The sequence below is a fragment of the Beta vulgaris genome, chromosome 7 (genome assembly GCF_026745355.1).
Source record: "Beta vulgaris subsp. vulgaris cultivar EL10 chromosome 7, EL10.2, whole genome shotgun sequence".
In the NCBI taxonomy this organism is placed as follows: Eukaryota; Viridiplantae; Streptophyta; class Magnoliopsida; order Caryophyllales; family Amaranthaceae; genus Beta; species Beta vulgaris.
The window spans coordinates 43,580,696-43,599,891 of record NC_079208.1 but is presented as its reverse complement, the minus strand read 5'-3'; the positions used below and the strand labels follow the sequence as shown (position 1 = coordinate 43,599,891).

General features: G+C 38.3%; 2 protein-coding genes across 3 annotated transcripts; both read right to left on the bottom strand.

The window, feature by feature from the left end:
* Nucleotides 1-5,274: 5,274 nt before the first annotated feature.
* LOC104899540 (RPM1-interacting protein 4) lies at nt 5,275-14,144 on the bottom strand. Of its 2 annotated transcripts, XM_048648382.2 has the most exons (5): nt 13,940-14,144; nt 10,963-11,178; nt 6,361-7,272; nt 5,831-5,995; nt 5,275-5,730 (listed from the first exon to the last, which is right to left on the bottom strand). In XM_048648382.2, exons 1-5 carry the CDS (start codon nt 13,946-13,948, stop codon nt 5,704-5,706), a joined length of 1,329 nt encoding a protein of 442 aa, XP_048504339.1. In that variant the 5' UTR covers nt 13,949-14,144; the 3' UTR covers nt 5,275-5,703. The 2 variants fall into 2 exon arrangements, with proteins under 2 accessions (XP_048504339.1, XP_010685052.2); XM_010686750.4 differs by lacking the exon at nt 10,963-11,178 and having other exon boundaries at nt 13,940-14,137.
* Nucleotides 14,145-17,741: 3,597 nt separating this feature from the next.
* On the bottom strand, nt 17,742-18,482 carry LOC125491986 (uncharacterized). The gene has a single exon (XM_048634067.1). It carries the CDS (start codon nt 18,480-18,482, stop codon nt 17,742-17,744), a length of 741 nt encoding a protein of 246 aa, XP_048490024.1.
* Between the last annotated feature and the right edge of the window lie 714 nt (nt 18,483-19,196).

The window sequence follows — 19,196 nt, the reverse complement described above, 5'->3', positions numbered from 1 at the left end:
CTATAGGATTTGCTATGAACAACATATCCTATAAAGATGCATTCAACTCCTCTTTCACCTAACTTTTTACGTTTAGGTTCTGGCACTTTCACTATTGCCCTACATCCCTAAACTCTAATGTAACTTAAATTTGGTTTTCTTTTGTACCACAATTCATAAGGGGTTACTTTGTTCTTTTTCATTGGAACACGATTCAAAATGTAACAAGCGGTTAAAACCGCTTCACCCCAAAAACCATCACTCAAACCCGAATAAGATAACATAGAATTTACCATTTCTTGTAAAGTTCTGGTATTTCACTAGGAACACTACAAGAGGGGGGGTGAATTGTAGTGTGGAACTTATTGCCCAAATAATGCGGAATTTAAAACATAAGCAATAAGGAACTGAAAGTGCAAGAGAGATTTTTACGTGGAAACTTCTTGTCTCAATACAAGAAGAAAAACCACGACCTACTCAGGATTTAAACTCTTCACTATAATAGGAAATCTCCTATGATTCAACCTATTACATACTCACGTTCCACTCGGAACTCCAACTCTCTCACAATCTCCACTCTATACTCTAGACTTAACTCTAAGTCTTTCAAGAGTTCCCACAACTCTTTACAAAGGTTTACTCAAACCCTTCACCCCTAGATAGACTTCACCCTAAGTCTACGCATACACAATAAGAACTTACTCAAGTTCCTAATCCAACTCTAACTTATACAAGAATTCACTCAAACCCTTTACCAAGTTCCCATTACAAGAGTTCACTCAAACCCTTTAACCCCAAACTCAAATACAGACGCTTGATAATTTGGTTTAACTCTAGTATATAGAAACTGAATAACTGTAAAGGAACATGGCACTCGTAGGAACTTGAAACTCAAAGGAACTGACTCAAACAAGGAATAGAAAATATATTTCTTTTGTAACGCTATTCCTTAAGCCAAACTTATGGAATGACATAAGTCTAACACTATGGAAAGACACTAGTCAGACAATTTGAAAACAATTGAACTTGTATATTTATAGCAGTCTTTTAGAATGAACGTGGGATGTCATGTGTTAGTGGTTAAACCATTATCCCATGATGTTCCTTCCTTAAGGAACACGTTCCTTAACACATCCCATGATCTCCATGATCACTATTAAACGTGGGAGTGTTTTTAGTTACTGCTCCTTAATTTTAGCAACCACTTTAAGCATTACTTGAAAATCTGATTTAATTAAAAACATATTAATTATTAAATCTGAAATTAAATTATTTTAATAAAAAATTATCTTTAAATTTCTTCCGTAAAAACCGAATAATATTTTTATTATCTTTTGAAAAATAAAATATTTTCCTTAAAAGATTTTCCATAAAATCAGATTTTTCCTTAAATAAAACGGTTACCTAAATCTAGGCAGTAATTTACTCAACTGACATAAATGACCGTTGTAATGTTCATCCTAAGTCTAGTTCCTTTAATAGTTAGTTCCTTTAACTTAGATTAAAGACTACCACGTCTGTTCCTTTAGAGAGGAACAGACAGACAATTCTTTAACAATACTCATTATACGTATTATAAATCTAGGCTTTTTATTTTCCAAAAACTAAAAAGATAAAATTAAATTAATTAAAATTAGATTCCTAAAGAAACCGATTTTATTAAAAACTTATCTTTTATTTTAAAACTAAAACTTATCTTTTATTTTAAAACTAAAACTTATCTTTTATTTTAAAACTAAAACTTATCCTAAAATAACTAATGCATATTATTTATAAATAATTAACCACGTAGAGATTTATTAAGAAATAAACTCTAATAAATTCTTATAGATTAAGATAATAATATGCATCAGATTTATTGACTCTTAAATACTTTTGACTCTAAGTTCCACGAGTTCCTTTGACCTTACGAGTTCCTTTAGACCTTGTTCCATTACCTTTCATGTTTCCATATACTTACATGAATCCTAGAAAATAAACTCATATTTTCTGCCTTCATGCTCCATGCTGCTCCAACTCAAGAACCGCATGTTGATAGCTCCACCTTTGGAACTTCAGTGTGCTAGTTCTCTTTAAGAAACTTCGCACTCATAGTTCCTGCTCAGGAACTTCTTGTTTCAACTCTGAAACGTTATATTCTGCTCCCACTCAGGAACTGCTCCAGAACTTCATATTCAATGTTCCTCATAGGATGTACCTAGAACCGCTCTAGTTGTGTTCCTTATAGAACTCTTTTAGGAACTTCACTTGTTGGAAAACCTTCATGATGTGATATATTCAACCTTTGATGACTTGTTTCATGTTAATGTAATATGCACATCTCAAACACATATGTTAGTTAGATAATCATCATTTGTTTACAATCATCAAAATACTACATGACTCAACAAGTTCTATTTTTTCTTTCCGCTATACCATTTTGTTGTGGTGTATAAGCCGCGATTGTTTCATGTATTATTCCTAAAGCTTGGAAATCACTAGGATTATGAAATTCACCACCTCTATCGGTTCTAAACTGTTTAACCTTGTCACTTAGTTGCAATTCTACTTCATTTTTATAGATCTCAAATTTATCTAGGGCTTCATCTTTAGTAGACAACAAATATACATAACAAAATCTAGAATGCTCATCAATGAAAGTTATAATATATTTCTTGTTTCCTAAAGAAGGTGTACTATGAAAATCACAAAGATCACTATGTACTAAATCAAGCAACTTAGTATTTCTTTCCACATTATTAGGGAAAGAACACCTGATTATTTTGGTTAGCATGCATGTTCTACACTTCTCAATACTTGGATCAAATGAAGGAATTAAATCATCCTTAGCCATAGAATATAATTTTCTATAATTAACATGACCAAGTCTTAAATGCCAAAGAGAAGAATTATCATTAATAACACACACATTGTTCACTAAAGCATTTGAAATGCTAAGTTTAAACATACCATTACATAAATAACCAAGTCCAACAATTAAACCACCCTTAGATAATACTTCCTCCGTTTTTTTTATAGATGCTACATTTCCCTTAAATGAAAATGTCATAATAGATGCTACATACCATAAATGGATTCCTTTTCACCATAAAAATCTTAAAATACTATTAAAAAGTTGGTGGTCCCCCACCTTCTCTTTTAAAATACTCATACTTTTTCCTTAACAAATGTTTTTTTATTCAAAAAGTGGTGGTCCCCTACTTTCTCTCTCTACCTTTCTTAAAAAACCCCCACTTTCTCTATGTAGCAAGAATAAAAACACGGAGGAAGTATAAACTTGTCTGACTCAAAAACCATTTTAAAACCTATACGATTCAAGATAGCTCCAGACACTAGATTACGCCTAAGTTCCGGAGCAAATACAACATCTCTTAACACTAGAGATTTTCCGGAACTAAAGACAACTCTACTTGTTCTACACCAAGAACTTGAGCTGTAGAGTCATTCCCATGTATAGAACTTCTCCATTGTCCACCTCCTTGAAGGTTTTGAATGAAGACGCTCCTTGCACACATGCCTTGAAGCTCCGAATCATATACCATGAACAATCATCCTGTACACAAAAGATTTCAGAAATCATACACATATAATTCAAACGAATTACATGAAAGTTGTGCACAAGTACCTTGTTTGGCTTGGGATTGGCTAGACTCGCCTTTCCCTCCACCTTGCTCATTCTTTTTGTTCATCTTCTTCTTCCAAAGGAAGCAATCCTTCTTGAAGTGTCCGGGCTTGCCACATTCCCAACAACCACGTTGTTGACAACTCCACCATTCTTAGGCTTCTTAAATTGTTGCCTTTGGTGTAGTTGTTAGCCCTCTTCTTAGGATTTGAGTCTTGAACTTTCCATCCTCCACCATTTAATGGTAGAAGAATTAGGATTTACCTCCTTTTGTCCATCTTGAACCCGAATTCCCTCTTCAATCCGAAGATGAGCACCCAATTGTTCCACATTTATATCATCTTTTCTATATATGTTTAAGAGTATTCTAACATCCTTCCAACTTGGTGGTAATTTGTCATTATTGAAGATACAAAAATGTTCATCCATACTAATATTGTGTTGTTTAAAACTTCCTAAAATCCTTTGGATTTCATGGAATTGTTCCATCACAGGCCTAGTTTCAATCATCTTAAAGTTATTAAAGTTACTAAGAACTTCTTACTAGATGCATCTTCGGCCATGTATTTTGACTCAAGGTCATCCCAAAGTATTTTAGCGGATTCATAGAATTGATAAACATCAAACAAAGTGTCAGACATACCATTGAGAATATGACCACGACATATATAGTCATCGTTCTCCCACTTGTTCCTTCTCCTTGAGGCCTCCAAAGTTTCATCTTCCACAAACTCGGGTTTTGGAGTACTTAAAACATATGCAACCGAAAGAGAAATGAGAAGAAAGTGCATCTTCTTCTGCCATCTACGGAAACCCACACCTTCAAACTTGTCAAGTTTCTGAAAATTCGAAGTCATCTCACGAACCGTAGCCATCCTCAAGTAATATTGCTTTTGGATTGTTACAAATAGAAATAGGGTGACAAAGATGATTACAAGATGAACAATGAATCTTCTAGGCGTGTTGGGCCACTTTCCCAAAAGCAATATTCCTACCCTACATTGAGCACGGGTTACAAGGAATTCACTTCCGAGATACAAAGAAGAACAACGAAGATCAAGCTCGTTATGAAATTCGTCAAATGAGAATAAGAAAGAAATAATTTGTAGCAATGAATGAGACTTTGTGCTATGGAACTTTGAGAGAGTTTACTCTCGTTTCTTTTCATTCACATATGAAGTATATAAACAATTAGAGCCTTTGTAACGTTTAAAAGATCGCAAACCACAACAATAACCGTCACTCGAAAAGACGCAAAACTGAAACCGAGCCACATGGAGCTAGCGCTCCTCCAAGGAGCGAGCGCTCCTTCGCCCATTTCATCTCTTTGCGCGTTTCCTCGTTTTCCTGCCGTTTTCGTGTGAGCGCTCCGAGCCCGAGCGAACGCTCTTTCACTAATGTATTACATACATTAGTCACTCTAATCCACATGTTACTTCAAGTCACAACACCTTATCCTATGTGACTTAACGTAACGAAACATGAAAATCAATACTCCGATACTCTAAATATCCAACAGATCACATAGTCACTATCTACAAAAGTTAATCATTAAATTTGTTGGTTTCCTTTTTTTCAGTTTGACCTCCATAGCTCAAGTTGGCCATGAGGGCCAAGATGTCGAAGATCAACAACTTTCAACTTAGAGGTTTGCAGGAAGACGTAAGGGTAAGTTGGAAAGTCAGAGACCACGAAAAATATGCTTTTTCTTAAGCCTGAATAAGTTTGCTCCAAATTTATGTGAAAATAAGCTAGTTACAAAGAGAAGTCTGAAACATTATTTGTCAACAATTTTAAGTAATGACTTAACGTACTCCAAAAGATTAATTCATGAACAAGAAGAATATAATTTAGTTACAATTACACTATATACTTCCCCCCCTCCCCCCTACCCTATCCAAAAATAAATAAAAGAAATACACACATAGATTATAGAAACACCCATTATGAGAAAATAATTCCTGCTCTTCGAACTCCTTTTCTGCTCTTTGACAAGAAGAGAGCCTATTTGTAGCTCATAAGTCATAAAGCAACCCAAAACTATCCACACCTCCGTCTTTCGTCGTATAATTTGATCAGGAAACAAGAGTGCGCGTTCATTATCAAAACCAACCAAAGCAACACCCCTTCTGAAAAACCAAAAACAATAATAAAGTAAGTACAGATTATAAATTTTTGGACTGTAGGTCTATATATAGATAGATATATACTGTAAAATCCAATACTTACCTTTCCAGCCTCTTCAGATTGCTGCTGATAGCGTGGTGGAACATTCGGGTTGAGGGGTGTGTTCCTCTCCTCTTTAGCCCTCGTGAAAGCACCCGTAAAACCCTCAGCTTGCTGAGGATCAGTGTTCCAGACCCCCCATGCTGGTATTGCTGCTCCTCTCTCAGGCTGTAAATGTTGAAACATATAATAAGTAGAAGAAATTTTCACCCTCAATCACAAAAATTTAATACTTTCTCCACTTAGATTTCAACAGTTATATAACATAGAAGTAAGTTGTGAACATACTTAAGATTACTCATACTAATATTAATACTAATCATGCTTACTTTAAGCTGACAACAAAAAAATTGGAAACCACTTTTTGTGGTTTCCACATTTTAGATTATAGTTTTAAAAGAAATGAAAACTGTAAATGATAAATAGTAACGAACGGGCCCCTATGTTTTGCCTACGAGGAAGAAGTCAAAGCTTATTTGTTGGAAGAAACTTTTTGTGAAAAATATTTCTTGAAGAAACTAAGGAGCACTTACAGTTTGACTTCCTCGATTAGCTGGAGGTCTTTGCTGAAGCTTCCCTGCTTTCTGATGAATAGGTGAGTGACCCCCAGGATTTTGTTTTCCATATCTTGAAGAACTGTCGGATACTGCCACAGAAGAAGCCGATCCTCTACTGGCATTTCTCAACTGATGATCATCTACCTTATTTTTGGTTCCAGCAGCAGAAGGAGGCTGAGCTCTATTGTTAACATCTCGGTTGAGCTGGGGATCAACTGGGTCTAGAACAGGCCCCGCGTTCTTATTTTTACGAGCATTTTCAAAATAAGCTGTGTATACACCACCATTTTCTCCTTCTTCCCAAGCCCCAAACTGAGGCACCTTTGGACGGCCCTCTTTAGTTGTAGGATCGTTAACATCCCGGTTCAATTGAGGTGCATCAGAAGGTTCTGGTGTGACAGTGCGCCCATTCTTATTTTTCCTGACATTCTCAAAACTTTGTGTGTAACCAGCTTCACCTGCACCCTCCCAAGCCCCAAACTGTGGGACCTTTGACCGTGCTTCTTGTTGTGGTTCTGGTTTAGCTGGTGCAGGACGAGCCTGAGCTGGAGGATCCTTACGAGGCTGCATATCTCGGTTCATCTTGGGCTCGTTCTGTGATGCTGTGGGCTCACCATTTTTGCCTTTTCGTTTATTCTCAAAATAAGCAGTGTACCCAACATTCTCTCCATTTTCCCAGGCACCAAATTGGGGGACTTTTGCTTGCTGTCCCTTTGGATCTGCTCTAAGAGCCTGAGCTGGGCCTCCATTTTGTTGAAACATTTCTGGGTTTTCTTCAGGATCATTCGGGTTGATCATCTGTCCATTAGTCTTCTTCTTCCGTGCATTGTCAAAGTAAACTGTGTAGTTTTCTCCACCCTCCCAGGCACCAAACTTCGGTACTTTGGACTGCAAAGATTGGCAAGCACAAAAAGTACTAATTATAATACAGCACAAAAGGTTCATCAGTATCGGTTAATTAGACCAAATGTTAAGATACACTAACCAAATTTGTTATACAGACTACAGAGTACAGGGAGAGAATGCAATTCACAATGAGTGATTTAATTAATGGTATTGGGTGACATTAGATTCAATAACATGGTTGCTTCCTACTAGCTATGCTGCAAAAGGACGCTTTGAGGATCTATTTCTAGTGATGTAATGCTCAGTTATGTTACTAAGGACGAATGTCAGGGCACTTGTTCATATCCAAGTGTCATACACATGCCATGGCTCATATTTTGGACACAAGCACCATGTCTTGAGTTGGGCTCTGATGCGATGACACGATCCTTAATGCATATTGTTAATTATGGAGACTATAGCATGACTTCTACAAATACATGTTAACACATTGAGATTGATGTATTTGCTAGTTTTGGCTATGATTCTTATCACTTGTTTAGCATATTATTGCATTATTTTGTCTTTCCCTTCCCCCTATTGTTATAGCTGTTCACTAAAAATATGTGGATAAAGATAATTGAGGTGTCTTGACAGAGAGTCGAGTGTCTGCCGCCTGACATGCCTAGTTAAGATTAATGAAAGAGTCGAAGTAACATGGATGATTAAATAACAAAGAGTCAAACAAAACACATGAGAGATTGCCAAGATCGAATGATGGTGGCGAGGTAAATCTGGGAACTCAACCCTTGTCCCGTGTATTGCTATGCCAATCATATATATATGATACAACCCTAAGGTTATGTAAAGGCCCAAGGCCGTGTGGACTAAAGTTACATACTATACAATATGTGGCCCAAACTAAATACAATACACAATGTGATATGGTCCAACACCCCCCCTCAAGTGGGAGCATGGGGATTACCAATGCCCAACTTGCCTATAAGAAAACGAAACTGACGAACACCAAGAGCTTTAGTGAAACAATCAGCGAGTTGCTCCGTAGTGGGCACATATGCAGTAGTAATAAGACCATCCTGAATCGCATCCCGTATAAATGACAATCAACCTCAATGTGCTTAGTGCGTTCATGAAAGACGGGATTGTGAGCAATATAAAGAGCAGACTTGCTGTCACAGAAGAGAGCAATGGGTGTGAATGAGAAACACCAAGGTTACTAAGAAGAGCGCGCAACCATTTAAGTTCAGCAGTAACATCCGCCATCGAACGATATTCCGCTTCGGCAGAGGAACGAGAAACGGTGTGTTGTTTCCGAGTTTTCCAGGAGATAGGAGAGGAGCCAAGAAAGACCACCCAACCTGTGACCGAGCGACGAGTCAAAGGGCAACTGGCCCAATCCGAGTCACACCAAGCGGTCAACTGTAAGTCACAAGGGGAAAAAGAATGATACCCTGCCCTGGACTCCCCTTCAGGTAACGCACGACACGGAGAGCAGCTTCCCAATGCTGATGCCGAGGCTGATGCATAAACTGAGCCAATACATGTACGACATAAGCCAAATCCGGTCGAGTGAAGGCCAAATAGATCAAGCGGCCGACAAGCCTACGATACTGAGCAGGATCCGGGTGGAGAGGACCATCAGCCATGGCCAACTGGTGATTCTGCTCGAGAGGAGTATCAGCGGGTTTAGCACCCAACAGTCCGGTCTCAGAAATAATGTCAAGAGTGTACTTCCGCTGAGATAAAAAAAACCATCTGCACTCCGGGCAACCTCAATCCCGAGAAAATACTTGAGAGGGCCAAGATCCTTCATCCGAAAACACTCTCCAAGATAACTTTTGAAGGAAGTGAGAGCATCAATGTCGTTCCCAGAAATAATAAGATCGTCCACATAAACCAGAACATTAAGTCGAACAGAGCCACGATGATAAGTAAATAGTGAGTAATCAGAATAGGAGCGGGAAAAACCATAGTGTCGCAGAGAAGTGGCGAGCTTAGCAAACCAACAACGAGGAGCTTGCTTCAGACCATAAAGAGATTTCTGGAGACGACAGACTTTGCCGGTAGCTGTAGGAGTGAAACCAGGGGGAAGTTTCATGTAAACCTCCTCATCTAAGTCACCATGGAGAAAAGCATTATGGACATCCATCTGATGAACAGCCCAGTTGCGAGAAGCAGCAACGGCAAGGAAAGCACGGACAGTGACCATTTTAGCAACTGGAGCAAAAGTCTCATTGTAATCGATGCCTTCAACCTGATGATTCCCCAAAATAACCAAGCGCGCTTTAAGGCGCTCAACACTACCATCAGAGTTATATTTGATTTTGTAGACCCATCTGCATCCAAGAGCTTTCTTCCCAGGAGGAAGATCAGTCATAACCCATGTGTGATTATCTTCTAGAGCACGAATCTCTTTGTGCATGGCGTCGCGCCACCCCGAATGACACATAGCCTCGGTGAAACTCGTAGGCTCAACCCCATCATCAACTGCAGCAAGAAAAGCACGGTGGCGAGCAGAAAAATTATCACAATTCACAAAATGAGCTAGAGGATACGGAGTACCTGAGGGACATGGAGTATCTGATGAACCTGGAGGGGGGCGAGCAAGCTGTACCGAATTCACAACATAGTCACGCAACAAAGAGTTGGGCTGCTTAGCCCGATGTCCGCGGCCCAGTAGAGTAGGCGGATCAGCAGGGGGCTGGGCTGGAGACGCGGTAGAGGAGTCGGCGTCAGATGAGGGTAATGAAAGCTGGGCTGGGGACGGTAGAGGGGACGCAGGAGGAGAGTCCGCGTCACCAGTGGGCTGGGGCAAATTAGAAGGAGGGGGTAGGATATTTTGTGGGCCAGAGGGTGGAATGTGGGCCGGTAGGGACACAGGAGTGGGTAGAATATTTTGTGGAGAGGATTCAATGGGCTCAATGAGAGGAATATCAACAAGGTCAGAAGGTTCAGTGGAGGAAGAAGTAGAGGGAGTAGAGTAAGGAAATGAGTTTTCAAAAAATAACACATCTCTAGATACAAAGATCACGCCAGTCTCCAAATCCTTCAACTTCCATCCCTTTTTCCCCGTGGCATACCCAATGAAAACACATTTACGACTACGCGGAGCAAACTTATTCCCTTTAGATTTTTGATTGTGAGCAAAACACAGACACCCAAACACCCGCAAAGCCTCAAAATCAGGTTCATGACCAAAGATCATTTCATAAGGAGTTTTGTTACCCAACACCCCAGAAGGAGTTCGATTAATAAGATGAACAGCAGTTAGAACACACTCACCCCAAAACTCAACAGGTAGATTGGCTTGAAACATTAAGGCTCGGCTCACATTGAGAATATGTTGGTGTTTACGCTCAACTCTCCCATTTTGTTGAGGCGTCCCAGTACAAGAATTTGAAACAAAATACCACTTTGATCAAAGAAAGGAAGCATACATTGAAATTCAGTCCCATTATCACTTCTAACAATTTGAACAGTGGTAGAAAACTGACGTTCAACCATAGCAAAGAAAGATAGGAAATATTTATAAACCTCAGTTTTATTATTCAATAGGTAAACCCAAACAGCACGGGAATAATCATCAACAAGAGTCAAAAAATAAACTGCACCACAAGAGGAAGGCACACTATATGGACCCCACAAATCACAATGAACCAGTTCAAACAATCGACTGGCTTTATGAGTACTACGAGGAAAACAGTCACGAGTTTGTTTGGCCATAGGACAAACCTCACAAACGTTATTCAATTTCTTCTTATCATGACTAGAACGGATAGCAGGAAGCAGCTTCACTACGCGTTCCGAGGGATGACCTAACCTTTGATGCCATAGGTCAAAGGTACATATGTCAACAACACTTGCAGCATTCACCACGGCCACCGTCCGGAAATAGTAAAGCCCCCCTCGCCGTTCACCTGCTCCAATCAGAGTCCCCGAGGACCGGTCCTGAATAGCACATAAAGTAGATGTGAATTGAATAGTACAATCATTATCAGCTAGCAAATGAGATACGGAAACCAAGTTACACTGAAAATCAGGGACAAATAAAACATGATGTAAAACAAGAACATCAGTAAGATAAACATCTCCCTCCATAGTAGCAGAAGCACAGCATCCATTAGGAAGACCAACTGGACAAGGTGGAATGGTTCGAACATTCGCTAGGACAGATAGATTGCCTGTTAGATGATGCGATGCACCGGTGTCAATAATCCATTCTATACCTGCCATACGGTCATTAGGCTGTGGGTCAGTGTTAATCAAAGTCATCAAAGCTTGAATCTGCTCCGGTGTGAGTGACGCAAGTGAAGGACCACCATCTGCTTGTGACCCAAAAGCACCATCTGCCACGGCGTGAGCTCGAGCCCCCCCTGGAGCCCGCAGTGCTCCAGCAGCACTCCCAACACCATGCCCACCTGTTGCTCCGACAGAACTTCCACCAGCAGCAGGTCCGTGGGTGGCAGTCCCATCGACGCGCCCCGAATTACGCGCACGTAAGCGTTCTTCATACCACTCAGGATTTCCATGGAGCTTAAAACAGGTAGTGATTTCATGTCCTTTTCTTTTACAATGGGTGCACACAAGTTTTGATTTGTCAAGCCGTGTTAACCGACCCTTATCTCGTTCGGTATTGACATGAAACGCATGAACATCACTTACCGTTTTCTCGCGAGAGAGTGCCCGTGACTGCTCTTCTTGCTTCAGCGTTTGATACGCTCGGTTGATATCACCCAAGGCTGTTGAGACAAGAGGTTGGTACGAACAGCCCCGTAATTCGCATTATCCAAACCAATGAGAAACTGATGAAAGATTTCATCTTCCCTATCACGTGCCAGCTTTGACACCAATCCACACTCACATTTATGGCATTCACACGAAGGCAGTGGCTTTAATCGCGCCAACTCATCATAATAACTCATTAGGTTCGAGTAGTACTCATCAATACTCATAGTCCCTACTTGTTTGCAGTCCGAGATAGCGGTTTTTATCTGCTGAATACGTGGTCCATTAGCCACGCAAAACCGCCGCTCCATATACACCCACAGTTCACGTGCATTCTCATGCATCGGTATTGTTCCGGCCACTTTTGCATCCATACTGCGCAAAATCCAGGATACAATCATTGAGTGTACAGTGTCCCAATCAAGGACACCCATAGGGTCAGTTGGCTTGGGAATCGTCCCTTCCACAAAGCCGTATTTGCGGCGTGCTCTCAACGAGAGTGTCATGGCCCGAGCCCACGCCACGTAATTGTCACCAGTGAAAGTGACATGTGTAATCATATTTCCCGGTTGATCACCGGAACTCAGGTAATAAGGAGAGTTCAAGCTTACGTTCCATTCTCCTGTTTTCACTATCGTCTTTTGTTTCTCGTCGCCCATCGTTTTCCCTTGATCGTTCACACTTCACGCGGGTGAGGTTCCGATCTTCGATTCGAGCAACGATGTTTTACAGGTCCGCCGGTGAGTTTTCCGGCTCTGATACCATGCCAAGATCGAATGATGGTGGCGAGGTAAATCTGGGAACTCAACCCTTGTCCCGTGTATTGCTATGCCAATCATATATATATGATACAACCCTAAGGTTATGTAAAGGCCCAAGGCCGTGTGGACTAAAGTTACATACTATACAATATGTGGCCCAAACTAAATACAATACACAATGTGATATGGTCCAACAGAGATTAACCAATGATATTGGCTAGATTTTAGCCAACAAAATATATGTATCGTGAGTTTAGTGGGGGACATTTTGTAACTTCATTTGAGGGCCACAACTCCTCTAATCTGTTGTTTAGTTAACTAAAATTTAGCCAAATTGAGTTTTTCTTGCCAATTCAGGAGGCTTTAGATGGTTCATTATTAAACTTGTACAAATACCAATTTAGATATGTTCTAATACTTATCGATGAGACAATGATCCATCAACTCTTCAAGTACAATCCTATTTAGATCGTCTTCCACAACTGACCGACCATGATGTTTTTTTTTTGTTTTTAGTTAAGCATAGGCATATTCCAAGATTTAGAACCTTTAGATTGAAATCTACACCACTTCAATCATTGAATCTCTTTAAGCAACTCCAGAAATGGCATGCATAAAGAGGTTGAAGTTAATTTAGACTAGCTAGTAGAGTATGGTCCATGGTATATACTACTTTGGATAACTAAAGAAAGTTTGCCAAATGATTTGTCCTAGCATCTTTGATGATCATGAAAATGAACACCATATTAAAATATCTTGATTGATAAGTTATATGCACAATTTGACATACAACCTCGTGCTAGCTCAAACTCAAATTGGTACCTCTCAAAAACCCTTTTTAACAATGAAATAGTCCTAATCATACATTGAAACTATGCTATATTTAATTTGAACCCATAATATTTATAAATATAATCACTTCATAGAATGACCCAAAATAACATAAGCTACAACTGCTAGTACAATGTTTTAGCCATAAATTAAAGTCTAAGATAGTAAATTTACTAGAAGATATAGTATTAGCAAAAGGTGTGAACAAATTCAAACCCAATTACAAAATCATTTAACAACTAACAAACTATGAACATCTTTCACTACCAATAAATAAAAATCACCTAAAATAATTTGCATCAATGAAAGATTACAACCCACAAAACAAAAACACCACAAATCCATAATTAAATCTAGAAAAAACAGTTTGAAAAGGTCAAAGAAATACTTACAGCAGCCATTAAAGCAGCAAACTTTGGAATGGAAACCTGAGGAAACAGAGGAGAATAACGCAAATTTATGAAAGTGTTTGGTAAGAAAATTGAGAGAAAACAAAGGTGTGTTTATGAAGGAAGAAGAAAAATGATTGTAGGGAGGTTAGAGAAGAGAAGAAGGGGAGGGTGTGCTATACATAATGCAAATGGGTGGGTTTTGTAGTTTTTTATAATCTAGTTGAGCATTGACTTAGCAAGACAACTGTGTAATATTTGACAATTCTTCGTTGTTTCTTCCCTCCTTGTAGTTGTCTCTACAACTAAACTCATTTTTGGTCTAGTCTGGCAAGACCGTTTCACCGGGGCTACAGGATACTAGGACAGTGCCCGTACTCATATGATCATGGATTCATGTAATAACTTCTTCTGTTTTCACGCCCTTCGTCTATATTTACTTGTTATATTTTTTGAAAAGTAAATTATCAACTCTGATCGGTTATTTTATTTGTTTAAGTGAATAAAATTAGAGTCATAAATGGTCTTGATAAATTCTTCTCGATGTGAATATCAAGTTTTTATAAATTTGACAAGAGATATTCAAGGTCAAAAGACGTCTCGAAAAACTATGCAAAATGGAATGTGTCAAATAAATGTATACAAACAGAGCAGTTAATAGCATGTATGTGGATCGCTTAGCCTACCTTCTCTAAGGATTTAAACTTCAATTAAGGGCCATCATGATAAGTACTACTTCCTCCGTTTCAAAATATAAGACATTCACGCTTAACGAAAATTTGCTTTGACCATAAATATTTGTCATAATATGAAAATAAAAATTATTAAAATCATATTGCTGGATTCGTCTTGAAAAATACTATAATAACATTATTTTTTAAAATTTTCTATCAACATAAATTGGGAGTAATTAACGGTTAGAGTTCAACCTCGAATATCGTGTGTGCCTTATATTTTAAAACGGGGGATAACTAATAGTGTAATATTAAGAGTCTTTTATTTGCTTAGCAGGCTTTAAACAAGCTTCATATTTGCTTAAAAAAGAAGGTTGATAATGGAAACCTAAAAATGCACATTCTTTGTTTCTAAAAGGCTGGTTCGTTTTTCATGTCGAATTTTTCATCGAAGAAATAAGGGAAATTAATCATATTGAAAACGCTCCTAACTAAAGCTTTCCTTCGTAGAGTTGTGTATGATGAGAACTTTCTCCGATGCCACCGTACAGTGGCGATGGCGTCGCCAGTAAAGAAAGCCTGGAAGAGCACAAGTTCTCTCTTAGAGAAAGGAAACTACGTACTTCCTCCATTTTTTAAGAAGCGATACAGAAATAAAGTGAGTGAATACCGAGGAGCCTAGAGTGAAAAAGTTGGGACTACTTATTTGACCAATTACATTTGAGTAATGGATAAAAAAGCATGTGAAACAATTAAATTTTAGCAAAGATGTAATAAATGAGAAGTATTCATTACTTTGAACTATGTGTCACTTATCGTGACATTTTATCTGAAAGGAAAAAACGTGATAATTATTAAATGACGGGGAAAGTATAAATAGTAAATAGTATTGTGTATTGCATAAGTCAAGGTGATTGATCGTTGACCTATAATAAAAATTTGGAAGGAGAAAAACAATGTGTTTTTAAAATAAATTATTTTTTTATCATTTACAATAATATTCCAAATCATGAAAAATATTAATGGTCAAATTGTACATTGAAAACTAGCATTTCGAGTGAATATGGTTGTACAGTTGAAGAAAAGCGAGAAAACAATTTTTTTTACGTTCCTCTTCAATAGCATTGGCTCATATCCTTTTTTACAATGTTTTCTTGTATGGTATCTACCAATCACAATAGGAAAACTTTTACTTAGAGTACTTATGTATACGTGACTTATTGAGCACAAAGAGTTGTTCCCAACTCATAAAAACTATTTAAAATTCTAATAAAAGATCAATAGACCGGAGTTTATGGTGAGATGGGGTTAACTATATTGTTACACTTTTAAAGTAAAAATATGAGTATATACTATTTTTTATCTATCGCCTCCTCTCTTCTTTTTTTCTCTCTTCTCTCTCCTCTCCCAAAAACCCTAATATTCAATCTAGGGGCTACCACCACCCGTTTGGGCGATGGTAAGCCCCTTTTCTCGTTTTATTACTAGCTTCTTATGTTTATGTTTCTAATAAATCTCAGTCTCTCTCTAATGGAGAGTTTTTCTACCCATATATTGGGTTATGTCTACCCATATATTGGGTTTTATCTCTCTCCATGTGAGAGTTTAGAGAATTTGTTTTGGGGTTTTTGTGTATTTCAAGATGTTGATTTGTTGATCGAAATTTGTGCGAAGTTGCAACAGATGTCAAGACTTCGTTTACCATCACTTGAATTGAATCAGGTTCTACTTCAAAACTACAAAAGATCGACAGATCCCCTTGCAGAAGGCTGCATCAGATAGCGATGTGAAAGACAAGGGATTTCAGAAGTGTTAGATACTTAGATCTACTCAACGATCGTGGTTTTATCATATTAGAATTGTATTTATTTCATTTGATATGTTTTTTTTGATCCAATATTTCATTTGATATGTATTTGTTTAGTTTTGACTTTTATTGTAGATATCATATGACTTTGAATCAATGAATTAATGTTAATTTCAAAAAAAAAAAATATGAATATATGACCATTTACAAAAAAAGTTACTCCTTTAACTTAACAAGTGACTTCTTTAACAATGATTCTTTTATAGTTTTATGAATAATAATAAATTGGACTTACACTAACCATATTGTAAGGTGATCTTATACAAAATCTACTAATAATAATTTATATGCACCCATCTCACCTAAAATTGTGATAAAAAAAATTAATATTGAACTCGTTCATATAACATTAATCGCCGTTCGCCATACAAGATCAAATTTTGATGGTTAGATTAAATGGCCGTGTTTGTTTGACCAATTCAATGAGAAAGGCTTCAACTAATACCAATTTCTACATGGCGGCTATGCATATATAGATTACAAATAATTAAGTAATTAACCTTCATTCTCTTCCTGCCCTCCAACCCATGTTTGGCTTTGGTCATACGTGTTTTTTCCTGGTTTGTTGAAAAGCAAAATTAGTGTTTGATTTTTAAAATATAGTGTAGCTACGAGGAGAAATTGCCAATAGTTGCCAGTAGTTTATCTTTTTATTTCGGATTCTTGTATGAATTTTAATAAAAGTTAAACCACCCATAAGATAAAGGTCAATATCTCCTTAAAAAAAAAAAGAAAAAAGGTCAATATCACACGTACTAACTCCTATGCAAAAGTTGGTATATATGATATTTTATCATTGGAATTGTATTTTTTTTTTTTTGGCGACAAGAACATACAGGCAAAACTTAAACTAATTTACCTAATCTAGCCGCTATCGCTAAATTATGTGCTGCAACAATATCTTCTCTACGAACCCTTTTTATCACCCATTGAGGAACTCTCCGGCATAGAGCTCTAAAATCATGCATTATTGTGGCAATCTCTACTGCTTGATGCTGGCTTTTTGCTGCACGGACAACTTTTGTCGAGTCTGAAAGGACTTGTATATTACAGGATCCTTTTGAATAAGCTTCGCAGAGGCCTCTATACACTGCGAGAGCTTCAGCTTGAAGGGATGAAGAAGCTGAAACTATTGCATTGCCCTCGAATATCTTTTCTCCATTCATATACGCCGTCCACCCTATTCCCGCTTTTGGATAGTTAAGTTTATGTCTTTTCCAAGCTCCATCTACCAACACGCTGCATGCTTCTTGCTGATCAGTATCTAGGGGGGCGAGGTCCTCTGGTGGGAATCAGACTCTGATAAAACTCGCTTGAGTTGAATCCCTTTTATTCTATTACTTTCATCAAATTCTTCAAGAAGGGTGTTTTTCCTTTGTAAGATAACGGACGGGTTTTCGAATAAATTCCTAAACACCACGTTATTTCTGTGAAGCCAGATTGACCAGAGAGTAACTACAAACTCTCTAACCCTCTCAGACTTTATCCCGTCTTCTCTCCAGAAAAGTTGGAAAAAGTTCCTGATCCATTCATCTATCGGAATGTATTCACTTGATTGAGTCTTGATTCCAAGTGCAGAGGAAGACCATATTCGCGAAGAAATCTCACAATCTCTGAACAGGTGCCTTTCGTCCTCAGGAAATTGATGACAGATATTGCAGTTAACGCTTACGGGTATGTTGCGCTTTGCTAAGTTGCAGTTAGTGGCTAGGGCTTTTTGTAGGAGTCTCCATATAAAAATCTTCCATTTGGGTCTAAGATCAGAGGCCCAGAGTTTGCTCCAAAACTTCCTTTTTGTATGAGAGGTTTCAAGATTTCCTCTTTGACCAAGAAGAAAGGCATAAGCATCCTTTACTCGAAAAGCTCCATGTTTAGACTCACTCCATGCAAAGTAATCCTGAAGATTTTCCTGGGGAATATAGGTTGTATGGATCCTAATAGACGATTCTGGCATGAACATTTTCCAGATAAGGTCAGGGTTCCACGTTTTTTGATTTGCTACCATTAAGTCTAACATTACGTAACCCTCTTTCCTGCAAATTTACTCCAGGCTTGAGCTCGATGGGTTCTCCCCTTAACCACTTATCATCCAGTATTTTTGTGTCAGATCCATCTCTTATTATCTTGGTAAACCCTCCCGCACATTCTTGAATAGATCTGCAAAGGCCCCTAAAACCCCAAGAGGCTCTACCCAACTTTGACTTGTTGAGAATCAAGCTGACTGGGGAAACCTTATATTTTGTAAGGTACACTTGAGATATCAGAGTTTGACTTGAGTTATGGATTCTGACTACTTGCTTTGCGAGTAACGCTTTGTTAAAGAGATGTACGTTTCTTATGCCTAATCCTCCGCTTCCTTTAGGTAATTCCAGTGTTGACTTTCCTTTCCAATAGATCGGTTTTCTCTCTCTGGACCCAGCCATAAAAATCTTGCAAAAATTGAGTTTAACTTATCCGCTGTTATCTTGGGAATGAGGAAAGTGCTGAGAATATTCAGACTGAGCATAGAGAGGACGCTGTTAATTAGGATGACTCTCCCAGCTAGTGAGAGGGATAGATTGTGCCAACTTGGAGCTTTTTTTCAACCTTCTCAACTAAAGGTTGGAACATTCTGGAACTCCTGCCATTCACCTCTATGTTTGCTCCTAGATATTTCCCAAGAGAGTTTGCAGTTGGAGTGTTCACTAATTCTCTCATCTGATGACGACAGCTTGGAGGC